The sequence below is a fragment of the Callithrix jacchus genome, chromosome 10, assembly GCF_049354715.1.
Source record: "Callithrix jacchus isolate 240 chromosome 10, calJac240_pri, whole genome shotgun sequence".
Classification (NCBI taxonomy): Eukaryota; Metazoa; Chordata; class Mammalia; order Primates; family Cebidae; genus Callithrix; species Callithrix jacchus.
The window spans coordinates 123,606,072-123,620,499 of record NC_133511.1 but is presented as its reverse complement, the minus strand read 5'-3'; the positions used below and the strand labels follow the sequence as shown (position 1 = coordinate 123,620,499).

At 52.2% G+C, this 14,428-nt stretch overlaps 1 protein-coding gene and 1 pseudogene across 1 annotated transcript; one reads left to right on the top strand and one right to left on the bottom strand.

Annotated features, from left to right (window-relative positions):
- The first annotated feature begins 674 nt into the window (after positions 1-674).
- Positions 675-9,561, top strand: ZDHHC24 (zDHHC palmitoyltransferase 24). Its single transcript, XM_009008527.5, has 3 exons — positions 675-991; positions 3,914-4,191; positions 8,993-9,561. Exons 1-3 carry the CDS (start codon positions 711-713, stop codon positions 9,286-9,288), a joined length of 855 nt encoding a protein of 284 aa, XP_009006775.5. The 5' UTR covers positions 675-710; the 3' UTR covers positions 9,289-9,561.
- LOC118145936 (U6 spliceosomal RNA) lies at positions 2,492-2,587 on the bottom strand (annotated as a pseudogene).
- Positions 9,562-14,428: the final 4,867 nt, after the last annotated feature.

The following is a 14,428-nucleotide window of genomic DNA, read 5'->3' as shown; positions in this document are numbered from 1 at the left end:
GGAGATCCTGGGTTTGCGTTCCCGCTCCGCTGCGGGGGTGCTGTGTGACCTTGGGAAATCCACGGGACCTCTCTGTTTCCTCCTCTCCACAATGGACAGGCCGATAATAATAGTGACCGTGGGCCGCCCTAGCGGCTGCCCTCCGGCGCTCCTCGCCAGCCTCTTCCAGCCCCTAGCTGGTGGGACACGGAGCCCTATCCCCATTTCACAGTCAGGAACACGAAGGCGCCGAGCTGTTTTGCATGTTTTCTGGGGTGATGAAGGGAGACACCGGGCATGGGGAACGGCTCTGAGCCAGCTGGATGGGCCGCGGCAGGGCTATTAATATCGGGGCGGCTGGGGGGAGTAGGGGAGAATTTGCTGAGCCGGGAAATCCCGACCGACGCCGCCCAGGCTGCAACTCAATCCCCCGGGCGCGCCTGGGCAGCGGGCGGGGCTCCGGCGGGGAGGGCGGGGCCTCCCAGGGTGGGCGGGCCGATCACTCCGCGGCGTCCTCCGTGATCCAGTGCTGCGGATTTCCCGAGCGCCTCCTGCTGGTCCGTCGGTCCAATCAACTCGCCCCGTCGGTCGGCCGCTCCCTGAGAGATTAAGCGCTCGCCGCACTCCTTCGGAGCTTTTATTGGCCGTAGCAGACGTCCGTCTGCCGTTATTCCCGCCCCAATACGGAAGCGGCCGAGTCCTCTAGCTGCGATTGCTGGGGTGTCCAGGCCATGGGGCAGCCCTGGGCGGCTGAGGGCGCGGATGGGGCGCCCGCGCGGCTGCCTCTCATGCTCACCGCGCTGTGGGCCACGGCCGTGGGCCTGGAGCTGGCTTACGTGCTGGTGGTCGGTCCCGGGCCGCCCCCGCTGGGACCCCTGGCTCGGGCCTTTCAGCTGGCGCTGGCCGCCTTCCAGATGCTCAACCTGCTGGGCAACGTGGGGCTCTTCCTGCGCTCGGATCCAAGCATCCGCGGCGTGATGCTGGCCGGCCGTGGTCTGGGCCAGGGCTGGGCGTGAGTGGGGCGTGGAATCCGGGGGGAGAAGTGGGAGACTTTGCTAGGGCGGAAGGGCCCCAAGACTTGAGATGTTAGAACCGGCTTACATTAGGATCCGGGTTGTTAGAACCAGAAATTTTTTTAGAACCTGGGATGGAAGAGCTAGAACGACTGTTATTCACTCACAGCTACTTATTGGGCACCTACTAGGTGCGAGGTACTAAGGCTACAATAGAACAGATTCCTGATCTGGAGCTTATTTAGGGGACAGATGAGAAACTAGAGGAATAATAAGAAAATCATATAGAATGCTAGAAGGTGATAGTAGTATGGAAATAAGAAGTAGAGCAGGGTAAAGAGGTTGCAAGTTTCAGTATTAGGAGGCCGAGGCCGGTGGATCACCTGAGGTCAGGAGTTCGAGCCCAGACTGCCCAACTTGGAGAAACCCCGTTTTTACTAAAAATACAAAAAAAAGAAAAAAAGCCAGATGTGGTGGCACATGCCTGTAATCCCAGTTACTCAGGAGGCTGAGGCAGGAGAATCGCTTGAACACGGAAGGCAGAGGTTTTGGTGAGCTGAGATTGCACCATTGCACTCCAGCCTGGGCAACAAGAGCGAAACATATCAAAATAAATAAATAAATAAATAGGTGGTCAGGCCAGGTGCGGTGGCTCATGCCTGTACTTTGGGAGGCCAAAGTGGGAAGATCACTTAAGGTCAGAAGTTTACAAGCCTGACCAACATGGTGAAACCTCGTCTCTACTAAAAATACAAAAAAAATTAGCTGAATGTGGTGGTGTGTGCCTGTAATCCCAGCTACTCAGGAGGCTGAGGTAAGAGAATTGCTTGAAGCTGGGAAGTACATGTTGCAGTGAGCAGAGACTGAGCCACTGCGCTCCAGCCTGGGCTGCTCTGTCTCAAAAAAAAAAAAATTATTCCAAGTTGTATTGATAAATCATAACATTACTTGGTATCCCATAAGTATATACAACTGGAATTTGTCAATTAGACAATACAGATTACACCAGGTAACAGGCTCTCCACACACATTTTATGCCGGGCACAGGCTTTTGCCTGTAGTTCCAGCTACTTGAGAAGCTGAGGCTGTAGTGATGTGTTCACAGATTGCACCTGTGAACAGCCACTACACTCCACCCTGGATACTGTAGCAAGACCCTGTCTTTAAAATGTTTTTAAATTATTATTATTATTATTATTTTGAGACGGAGTTTTGTTCTTGTTACCCAGGTTGGAGTCCAATGGCACGATCTCGGCTCACCGCAACCTCCGCCTCCTGGGTTCAGGCAATTCTCCTGCCTCAGCCTCCTGAGTAGCTGGGATTACAGGCACGCGCCACCGTGCCCAGCTAATTTTTTTTGTATTTTTAGTAGAGACGGGGTTTCACCATGTTGACCAGGATGGTCTCGATCTGTTGACCTCGTGATCCACCTGCCTTGGTCTCCCAAAGTGCTGGGATTACAAGCATGAGCCACCGCACCTGGCCCAATTATTATTATTTTTATTGTGCAATGCTTCATGAATATGCGTGTCATCCTTGCACTAATCTTCTCTGTATCGTTCCAGTTTTAGTATATGTGCTGCCGAAGCGAGCACTAAATTTTTTTTTTTTAATTAATTTTTTTTTGAGATGGAATCTCACTCTGTTGCCCAGGCTGGATTGCAGTGGTGCGATCTTTGCTCACCACAACCTCTGCCTTCTGGGTTCAAGTGATTCTCCTGCCTCAGCCTCCCAAGTAGTTGGGACCATAGGTACACGCCACCATGCCCGGCTAATTTTTGTATTTTTAGTAGAGATGGGGTTTCACCGTGTTGGCCACACTAGTCTCGAACTCCTGACCTTGTAATCCACCTGCCTTGGCCTCTCAAAGTGTTGGGATTACAGGCATGAACCACCACGCCCGGCCAAATTGATTTTTAAAGTAATAAAAATAAATAGGTGGTCAAAGTAGACCTCATAAAGAAGGAGGCATTTGAGCAAAACTTGGAGAGGGTGGGGGAGTTAGCCATGTGGGAATCTGAGAAGGGTGTTCCAGGCAGAGGGGACAGATGAAGCAAAGGCTCTGAGGCAGTTCTATAGGTAGCACGTTCCGGGAACAGCAAGCAGGCCACTGTGGCTGGAGTGGAGTAAGACAGGGGAAGAGCTCTCACAGATGGAAGGTGCTGTAGGACATGGAAGGCTTTGAAATAAATTGGAGAACCACAGAGGGTTTTCAGCAGAGGAGGGTCAGTTTGGTTGCTGGGGTAAGACTGTGTGAGGTGGGGCAAAGGTGGAATTGGAGACCAGTTGAGAGGCTATTGCAGTAATCCAGGGAGTCCCTAGTGACCTTGACAAAGGAGTATCCATTGTGGAAGGGAGAGATTTACTGCTGGATGTTAGTGGCTTGAGAGAGGTCTCAGGACGGGGATGTTAGGGCTGGAAGAGACCTAGAAGGGTCTAGGACATCTTGTTTAGTCTGCATTTACCTGTAAAGAAATTGAGGCTTGTGGCTGGGTACTGTGGCTCGTGCCCGTAATCCCAGCACTTTGGGAGGCTGAGGTGGGCGGATCACAAGGTTAGGAGATTGAGACCATCCTAGCTAACATGGTGAAATCCCGTCTCTACTAAAAATACAAAAAATTAGCTGGGCATGGTGGCGGGCGCCTGTAGTCCCAGCTACTTAGGAGGCTGAGGCAGGAGAATCACTTGAACCAGGGAGGTGGAGGTCGCAGTGAGCCGAGATGACGCCACTGTACTCCAGCCTGGGCAATAGAGTGAGACTCCATCTCAACACAAAACAAAATGAAACAAACAAAGAAATTGAGGTGAAGCAGGGCAAATGACTGTTCCTGCTTCCCCAGGATGGGCTCTGGGGCTGCCCCATGCATGATATGGGGCACGTGAGCTGCTAGGGGAACTGACCCTGTGGTTTCTTCCTGCAGTTACTGCTACCAGTGCCAAAGCCAGGTGCCGCCACGCAGTGGACACTGCTCTGCCTGCCGCATCTGCATCCTACGTCGGGACCACCACTGCCGCCTGCTGGGCCGCTGCGTGGGCTTCAGCAACTACCGGCCCTTCCTGTGCCTGCTGCTTCATGCCACCGGCGTCCTGCTCCACATTTCTGTGCTGCTGGGCCCTGCACTGTCGGCTCTGCTTCGAGCCCACACACCCCTCCACATGGCTGCCCTCCTCCTGCTTCCCTGGCTCATGCTGCTCACAGGTGGGGTGCCTGGGAGGCCTCTGCACAGAGGCAGGGGCCTTGGTATTGGGCTGGGGAGTACAGCCCACTCTGGTGGGAGATGGGCTTTCTGGCCTGGGGGGACGCAGCCCCTGTGTCAGTTATGGTGAGTAAGGGCAGCTTGGTCTTCCCCTGGGGCTGCAGAACAGAAACTGGTGCGTTGAGACAAGGCAGCGTTCTGCCCAGAGAATCGGAAGGATTCCAGGGGTTGTTGAGAGAGGAGAAAGACCTGTGGGAGTTCCTGCGTGGCAGGATGTGGGAGCAAATTCTAGGGGTATTTCTAAGTGAGAGAAGCAGCAGGAACAAAGGCTTGGAGGGTAGGCGGGAATTGTGAGAATTAAGGCCAGATTGGTAGAGGAGGCCCGGCTGGCGGGGTCCTGAGCATCGGTGTGAGATGTCTCTTACGTGACTGGACAGTGGGGAGCCAGTGAAAGTGACAGGCAGGAGGAGGCCCAGGTATGGAGGGCAGACTTGGATCAGGAAGCTCCCTGAGATCCCATGTTCTGGATGACACGTTTCTCTTTCTCCCACACCTCCGCAGGTAGAAGCCCCGCTGGTCCTTTTTACTCTTTGTTCTCTACGCCCAGAATGCTTTGGCCTTTCTCGCCCCAACTCCTTCCTCCTGACCTTTCCATGGTTCCCTCTCACTTCGATCTGTGGTGAGGAACCTCCCCAGCCACTCCGAGTAGTCTCTGTGCATCCTCATCCTATCCAAGCCCAGCTCTGTGCATGGAGCCCAGCCTGTAGCCCAGGGGAGGCCTCCCCACTGGGGTTATCGGAGTCTTCATCTGCCCACACTGGCTTCCCGACGGGCCCTCCTCTGCCTTCCTCGTTGACCCTTCCATGAGTCTCAGCCCTCCAGCCTCACCCCTGTCCTTCCTTGTGGTCAACACACACTCCCCTCAGTCACGGAAGACTCCGGCTTCAGTCTCAGACTTTTGCCCAGCCCTGGGCCCTATAAAAATCAAGGTGTCTGGAAGTTTGCATGACCAGCACCCTCAATGCCTGGGTGGCTTAGCCCTTGGCCGCCTCCTTCATTTTCCTTCCTTCTCCTACTCCCATCTCCACACCCAGCCCTGGTCAGAATCCAAAACTGAGTCTTCCCGCAAACTACCCATCTGCCTCCCTCTTTCTGCTCACCACCTCCTCTCCTCTCCATCTCTTACTCCTCTATGCCCTGGCACCCGCTTCATGAGCCTGCAGGCTCATGGCCTTCACCGCCTGTCTGTGACTTTCCACCTTTGCCACCGATGTCAGCTCAGGATTCATCCTTCCCACCATTCTCCTGCCAGCGTCGCAAACTTCCTCCCTCATCTTCTTCCATGATGCCTTCCTGGCTTCTCTGTGTCTGCCTCTGGCTGCTGAGAGCCAGAGGCACTGGTAGTCTGTGGCAGGTTGATACCATGCCATGCTCCTGGCTGCTGACCTCAGCAGGTCCTCTGCCATGCCTGGTCTCCCTGTTTGTGCGTAAGCTTGCTGCCCCCAGTGACAGCAGCTCAGGCCTTCCCTGCCCTCCCACGCTTCAAGCTCTGACACCGAGAAAGCGAGAAATCAGCTGGTACATCCCAAATTGCGCTGTCCTCAACTCTCCCAGCCCGGCTGATTGTCTCCAGTTTCTTATGTTTGGTGCCTACCTCCCTGCTTGGAGTCCTCAGGCTATGGCGCCTGCCTCTCCTGCAGGCTGGGCCCCCTCTGCTGGTTCCTCCGGCTTTAACACCTTGGACAAACCCTCCTTTGTCCCGCTCTAAGCTTCCCGAGGGACTTGCCCAGGCTCATGGCTTTGCATTCCCTGCCTGCTCCAGCCCGACTTCTGCCACCGCCACTCACCCAGGGATCTGTCTCCATGTACTTTAGGACCCACTCGAGTTCGTGCTTTATGAGACCTTTTAGACTCATGACAGTGCTGGCCCCCAGGCCCTGTGAAGTGTTCTCTGATTGGCGTCGCCGATGGCTCGCCACCTGCCTTCCTTTCTGGTTGCCCTTTGTCATCTTTTATCTGATCCCCAATAACTGATTTCCCCACGCTCCTGTCTAGGCGCCGTTCCCCTCTCACCCTGCACTTTGGCAGGTCTGGCTGTGCCCGTAGTCTTGGGGCCCTGCACCCCTACCCGACGGTCCCGGGGCCCTGCGCCGCTACCCAACGGTCCTGGGGCCCTGCGCCCCTACCCGACGGTCTTGCGGCCCTGCGCCCCTACCCGACGGTCCCGGGGCCCTGCGCCCCTACCCGACAGTCCCGGGGCCCTGCACCCCTACCAGACGGTCCCGGGGCCTTGCACGCCTCTTGCATGGCCACTTGTCCAGCCTGCGCTCCTCCCTGTGCTTGCAGACCTGCAGACTGGCCACCTGCTTGTTTCACAGGTGCCTCTGGCCTGCCTCAGGACCTTCAAAGAGAATGTTTTTTTTGAGATTCACTCTTGTTACCCAGGCTGGAGTGCAATGGTGCTCACTGCCATCTCCGTCTCCTGGTTTCAAGTGATTCTCCTGCCTTGGCCTCCCAAGTAGCTGGGATTACAGGTTCCCATCACCACACCTGGGTAACTTTATATTTTTAGTAGAAGTGGGGTTTCACCATGTCAGCCAGGCTGGTCTCGAACTCCTGACCTCAGGTGATCTGCTTGCCTCAGGCTCCCAAAGTGCTGGGATTACAAGGGTTGAGCCACCACACCTGCCCAAACAGAATGTTTTATCCTCATTTTATAAACATAAATGAGGTCTAGTTCACTTACTGAAGAAAAAAAAAACAGGTGAAGTCCACTGCTGCAGCCCTCTTAGTAAGTTTGCATGGCATACACCAAACCCCGCCCCTTGCCATATGCTCTTTTTATTGAGGTGAAATTCATCATTTTAATTATTTTAAAGTATACAATTCAGTGGCTTTTAGTACATTCATGATGTAGTACAATCACCACTGTCTAATTCCAGAACATTTTCACCTTAAAAAGAAACCCTGTACCCATTAAGGGTCCGTCCATATTCCACCCTAATCCCCTCAGCCCCTGGCAACCACTCATCTTTCTGTCTCTGTGGATTTGCCTATTCAAGATGCTTCACATAAGTGGGATGATAATGTGACCTTGGGTGCCTGGCTTCTCTAACTGAGCGTAACATTTCATGGCCTCCCGTACTCCACTAGTTCTGCTGGTACTTATTGCTCACTGTGGGCCAAGATAGCACAGGATCCTGGCTTTTCTGTGGTGGCACACATTAAGTAACAAAGAATGGTCTCTCTCTTTTTATTTTTTTTTGAGATGGAGTCTCGCTTTGTCGCCCAGGCTGGAGTGTAGTGGCGCAATCTTGGCTCACCGCAACCTCTGCCTCTCAGTTTCAAGCAATTCTCCTGCCTCAGCCCCTCAGCCTCCTGAGTAACTGGGATTACAGATGTGTTCCACCACACCCAGCTAATCTTTGTATTTTTGGTACAGATGGGGTTTCACCATTTTGTCTGGACTGGTCTTGAACTCCTGACCTTGTGATCCGCCTGCCTTGGCCTCCCAAAGTGCTGGGATTACAGGTGTGAGCTGCCTTGCCTGGCTTTTTTTTTTTTTTGAGAGGGAGTCTCGCTCTGCCGTCGCCCAGGCTGGAGTGCAATGGTGCGATCTCAGGTCACTGAAACCTCTGCCTGTCAGGTTCAAGCAATTCTCCTGCCTCAGCCCCTCAGCCTCCCAAGTAGCCGGGATTACAGGCATATGTCACCACGTCCGGCTAATTTATATATATATATATATATATATATATATTTTTTTTTTTTTTTTTTGAGAGGGAGTTTCGCTCTTGTTGCCCAGGCTGGAGTGCAATGGCACAATCTCAGCTCACCACAACCTCTGCCTCCTGGGTTCCAGCAATTCTCCTGTCTCAGCCTCCCGAGTAGCTTGGATTACAGGCATGTGCCACCATGCCTGGATAATTTTGAATTTTTAATAGAGACGGGGGTTTCTCCATGTTGGTCAGGCTGGTCTCAAACTCCTGACCTCAGGTGATCCGCCCGCCTCAGCCTCCCTAAGTGCTGGGATTATAGGCGTGAACCACTGCGCCTGGCAATTTTTTTTTTTTTTTTTTTTTGAGACAGAGTCTTGCTCTTTCACCACACTGGAGTGCAGTGGCACGATCTTGGCTTACTGCAACCTGCTTCTCCCGGATTCAGCGATTCCCCTGCTTCAGCGCCCTGAGTAGCTGGGACTACAGGCATGTGCCACCACACCCGGCGAATTTTTTGTATTTTATTAGAGACAGGGTTTCATCATGGCCAGGATGGTCTGGATATCCTGACCTCATGATCCACCTGCCTTGGCCTCCCAAAGTGCTGGGATTGCAGGTGTGAGCCACTGCGCCTGGCCAAATGTTTGTATTTTTTAGTAGAGATGGAGTTTCACCATGTTGTCCAGGCCGGTCTCAAACTGACCTCAGGTTATCCACTTGCTGGGGGCCTCCCAAGGAGCTGGGATTACAGGCAGGAGCCATTGCGCCCCGGTGAGAATGGCCTCTTTGATGTCTGTGAGCTCCCTGAGGGCAGAGACGCCCTCTAGTGCCTGGCACCACCTCTGGGGCTAAGGAGGTGCTCAGCAAGTAGGTGATGCAGGAATGAAGCCGTATCCCAAGCAGGGGACTGTGCCTGCCCGGTTTACCAGCGTGTTCTTGTCACCCAGCACCGGCTGGACAGTGAGTATAGACACAGACACAGGGTTTGCTGAGCAGAGGAATGAGCCCTGCTTTGCGGTGGAGGGGAGTGGGTGAAAGAAGAGCTGGGTTCTACTGCCACTCCCTGACCTCTGCTCTCTCCTTGCAGGCAGAGTTTCTCTGGCACAGTTTGCCTTGGCCTTCGTGATGGACACGTGCGTGGCGGGTGCGCTGCTGTGCGGGGCTGGGCTGCTCTTCCATGGAATGCTGCTGCTGCGGGGCCAGACCACATGGGAGTGGGCTCGGGGCCAGCACTCCTATGACCTGGGTCTCTGCCACAACCTTCAGGCAGCCCTGGGGCCCCGCTGGGTCCTCGTCTGGCTCTGGCCCTTCTTGGCCTCCCCATTGCCTGGGGATGGGATCACCTTCCAGACCACAGCAGATGTGGGACGCACAGCCTCCTGACTCCAGGAAGAGCCAGAACTGTACAGGGAGGAAGGGGTGGGAGGGGGAGCCACCCCCCAGACTTAGGAAGGAAGTAGGGTTAGACCTTAACATCTGCACTGAACAACTCTACCCCTTCCTTGGCCTTGCCCCTGCCCAGCCTGCACTCCTACGGGTCCAGGGCTTGGGCTGTGACTTGGGCAGAGGAGTGCAGGGGAGTGCCTGGCAGGTGGCTTCTTAGGCTGCCTAGCTGCCCCTTTGCCAGGTTAATAAAGCACTGACTTGCTTCTTGGCCTCCCTCCATCTTTGCATGGTTTCTGGCCCCTCACTTTGTTACTGGGGCTACTGTTTCTGGGTCCCTCTGTCAGGCCTGGAAACCCCAGAATGCCTGAGGGTCTCAGGGGCTGGGGCTCTACCTCCCCTGGCCTGGGTGAGTTGGGGGTGGAGTACCAGCAGGCTAAGGCAGTGTCCGAGTGATCCAGGCTATGAGAATCCAAACGTTCTTTCCAGGGTTGGCATTTTATAGTTAGAAGCATTTCTGCAACAGCAGAATGAGGTTCTGGAACCTCTTTTAGCTAACCTGGTCCATGAGGCAGCAGTTATGCACTGAGAATCAATGTGGTAAGACCATGGTGTGGCAGATGGAGGAGGATTCGAACCCCGGTCTTTGTGCTTTTCCCTTTACCCTTCCACAGCCGGAGGAAATGAGTAGGAAAGAAATCAAGGTAAAGAAATGGGCTGGGGCTGTTTGGGCTCCTGTGGAGGGCGGTGCTGAGAGGGCTCGGCCTGCACCTCTCTGGATGCCTCAGGAGCTGCTTGTTACACGTTTCTGTCTAAACAGAGTGAATAGAGATTGCCATTTCCACACAGCTGGCTTAAACACATGAGTTCATCTCAGCTTTCTCTTAGGATCTCTGTAAGCTGATAGTAAAGAAAACCAAAAATATATACCAAGGGAAAGAAAATAGGACGGAAGACAGTAGAACCAAGAGCCTGACATTTTCTTTTTTCTCACTCTTTTGCCCAGGCTGGAGCGCAGTGGTGTGATCTCGGCTCACTGCAACCTCCACCTCCCAGGTGCAAACGATTCTCGTGCCTCAGCCTCCTGGGTAGCTGGGATTACAGGCACCCACCAGCACACCGAGCTAATTTTATTTTTGTATTTTTAGTAAGAGACAGGGTTTTGCCATGTTGGCCAGGCTGAACTTGAATTCCTGCCCTTAAGTGATCCACTGCCTCCGCCTTCATCTCCCAAAGTGCGAGGATTACAGGCCTGAGCTACCATTCCTGGCTGACATTTTCTTTAAGATGGAGTCTTGCTCTGTTGCTAGGCTGGAGTGCAGTGGTGCGATCTGAGCTCGCTGCAACCTCCACCTCCCAAGTTCAAACAATTCCCCTGCCTTAGCCTCCCGAGTAGCTGGGACTACAGGCGCGTGCCACCTGGCTAATTTTTTTTTATTTTAGTAGCGATGGGGTTTCACCATGTTGGCCAGGATGGCCTCGAACTCCTGACCTTATGATCTGTCTGCCTTGGCTCTCCAAAGTGTCGGGATTACAGGCGTGAGCCACCATGCCCAGCCGCCTGGCTGACATTTTCAAAGATGGAAAGTGGATGGAGAATTAAGAGTTGAAATCACGTATTCTCAAAAGGAGGGGCCAAGAGGCAAGTGGAATTACCTGCGAGAGCCCCAGAGAAGCTCAATAACTCCACCAGAACCATGAAGGGTGAGGTGATGCTTCAGCCAACAGTGGGGACTGGTGGGAAGTCAGTGTAATGATAAGTGGGTGCCGCTCCCCCATGTCCCCCCACACCCTACCCATGCCATGCAGCCAGCAGCTACCCCTCTGGGCGGGGTGGTGTGACATGAGGATTATTTGAAGGATAAATGGAACCAGAGAAGCTCCGGGTCATAGAGGTCTTGGGAAGGGGAGGGTGAGGTGTTGGACCGAAAAATGGGGTTAAGTGAAAGTCCACAGATACTGCTGGGCGGGGGGGGGGGTCCTCCCATGAAATAACAGGCTGGGCCCCCAAGAACCTTCAAAGAAACTAACCCTTCTGCCAGGCTCTGCCTATACCCACAAAGATTTTAGCTGCTTGGCTGGTTGTTACTAGAAGGCATGCTCTGTGACTTTTTTAATGACAGTAGGATAACTTGGTGTGCTTGGCACTTGGGGCTATACATGCGCATTAGCAGACTCACCTTGTCCTGTTTCATTCCTTGCCCTCCACAATATCTTATTTACATGTTTTGTTTTTAATTCTAGCAGCTGTATTTTATTTTTTATTATGCTTTAAGTTCTGGGGTACATGGGCAGGATGTGCAGGTTTGTGACATAGGTATACACATGCCATGATGGTTTTCTGCATCCATCACCCTGTCATCTACATTAGGTATTTCTCCTAATGCTGTCCCTCCCCTATCCACCCCCCACCACTACCCCTCCCCTAGCCCCCCATCTTTTTTTTTAAGACTGAGTCTTGCTCCTCTGCCCAGGCTTGAATGCAATGGCCTGATTGCGGCTCACTGCTACCTCTGCCTCCCAGGTTCAAGTGATTCTCCTGCCCTAGCCTCCTGAGTAGCTGGGATTACAGACACCTGCCATCATGTCCTGCTAATTTTTATAGAGATGGGGTTTCACCCTGTTGGCCAGGCAGGTCTTGACCTCCTGCCCTCAGGTGATCTGCCCACCTTGGCCTCCCAAAGTGCTGCGATTACAGACGCGAGCCAGTGCACCTGGGTTTTTTTTTTTTTTTTAATTAGGAGCTAAAAAACACATTTATAAAATTAATAAGAGAAACAACATCCCCGTTGCATTTGAGAAAGTTACCATGCCCTTTGAAGTTCCTGCTGTTGCCCCTCCCTGTGGGGAGACACTGTCCTGTTTCAGTCATTCCCTTACTTTGCTTTATAGTTTGTTTGTGTTTATATTGGTTTTGCCTGTTTTCACATTTATGAATGAAATCATGCTGGGTTTATTGTTTCACAGTTTGTCTTTCCACTCAAGTATGTTCCTGGGATGTATCCAGATTACTGTGTGTAGCTGGATGGCATTCCTTTCCCCTGCTGCATAGTGATCTGTTGAAAATACCACAATTAATTTTTCTATTTGGTTCCACTGGCCATTTTTTCTGCCAGATGCCCTTTGAAAATCTTCTCCTAAGCAGTCTAGTCTTGGCCCTTGCTCTTCCATGTAACCTTGAGAATCAGCTTGTCAAATTCCCCCCAAAAACCCCCTTGGATAGAGAATGGAACCCAGTTGAATCTGTAGATCAATCTGGATGAAATCAGCATCTATGTAAAATTGAATTTTCCAGTTCATGAGCATGGTTTATTTCCCCACTCAGTGTTTTTAATAAAGTTGCATAGCTTTTCCCATAAAGATCATGTCTTTTTAAATTGGATTGATTCTTAAGTATTTTATGCTATTATAGATGCATATGAAAACAGACTGTGAGCCTGGGCAACTTAGCCAGACCTTATCTCTACAGAAAATACAAAATTAGTGGGGTAGGGCACTGTGGCTCACGCCTGTAATCCCACAATTTGGGAGGATCCCTTGAGACAAGCCTGGCGCGATCATGGAGTTTCTCAACTGCATTATCTGGCGCGATCTCGGCTCACCGCAACCTCCGCCTCCTGGGTTCAGGCAGTTCTCCTGCCTCAGCCTTCTGAGTAGCTGGGATTACAGGCATGCACCACCATGCCCAGCTAATTTTTGTATTTTTAGTAGAGATGGTGTTTCACCTTGTTGGCCAGGATGGTCTTGATCTCTTGACCTCATGATCCACCCGCCTTGGCCTCCCAAAGTGCTGGGATTATAGGCATGAGCCACCGCGCCCAGCCAATATTATCATCATTTTTTTTTGAGATGGAGTTTCACTCCTGTTGCCCAAGATGGAGTGCAGTGGCATGATCTCAGTGACACCTGTGCCTCCCAGGTTCAAGTGATTTTCTCCTGCTTCAGCCTCTCAAGTAGCTGGGATTACAGGTGCCTGCCACCATGCCCAGCTAATTTTTGCAATTTTGGGGCTTAATTGGAGTTCCAGAGAGAACAGAGAACGTGAAGTGGGGGAATCACCCACAAAACAACAGCAGTACAATTTCCTGGAGCTGAAGGATGCACATCTCCACCCACAGCACAGCAAATGATAGGAACACGTGGTGGCCGGGTGTGGTAGCTCACGCCTGTAATCCCAGTACTTTGGGAGGTGAGGCAGGCGTTTCACTTAAGCCCAGGAGTTTAAGACCAGCCTGGCCAACCTGGTCAAACATTGTCTCTACTAAAGATACAAACATTAGCAGGGCATGGTGGCAGGCGCCTGTAATCCCAGCTACTCGGGAGGCTGAGGCAGGAGAATGGCTTGAAACTAGGGAAGTGAGGTTACAGTGAGCTGAGATCTCGCCACTGCAGTCCAGCAGAGTGGGATTCCATCTCAAAAAAAAAAAAAAAAAAAAAAAGGAGCGATCAGGACTAAGAATGTAAGAATGGCATCATGGAGTTTCTCAACTGCATTATCTGAAGTTAGAAGGCAAGGGAGTACTACCTGCAGGAAAAGTATTTTCAACGTTGAATCTTATGACCCAGCCAAACTGTCATATATGTATGAATTAAATAAATGTTCTGACAAGCAGTGTGTTAAGATTCTTAAAAACTCTAATGACCTTTTTTTGGCGGGGCTAGAGACAGGGTCTCACCATGTTGCCCAGGCTGGTCTCCAGCTTATGGGTTCAAGCGATCCTCCCGCTTTGGCCTCTCAAAGGGCTGGGATTACAGGTGTGAATGACCATACCCGGCCTCTAATGACTTTTTTTTTTTTCTTTTGAGAGTTTCACTCTTTTTGCCCAGGATGGAGTATAGGGGCATGATCTCAGCTCACTGCAACTTCCGCCTCCTGGGTTCAAGCAATTCTCCTGTCTCAGCCTCCCGAGTAACTGGGACTACAGCTGCTTTCCACCACGCCTGGCTAGTTTTTGTATTTTTAGTAGAGACAGGGTTTCACCATGTTGGCCAGGCTGGTCTCGAACTCCTGCCCCGGCCTCCGAAAGTGCTGGGATTACTGGCATAAGCCATGGCACCCAGCCTTCTGGTCACAAGTTTCTAAAGATATTTGAGGATGTGTTTCACCAAATGAAGGTGAACTGAGAAATGGGAAGCCATG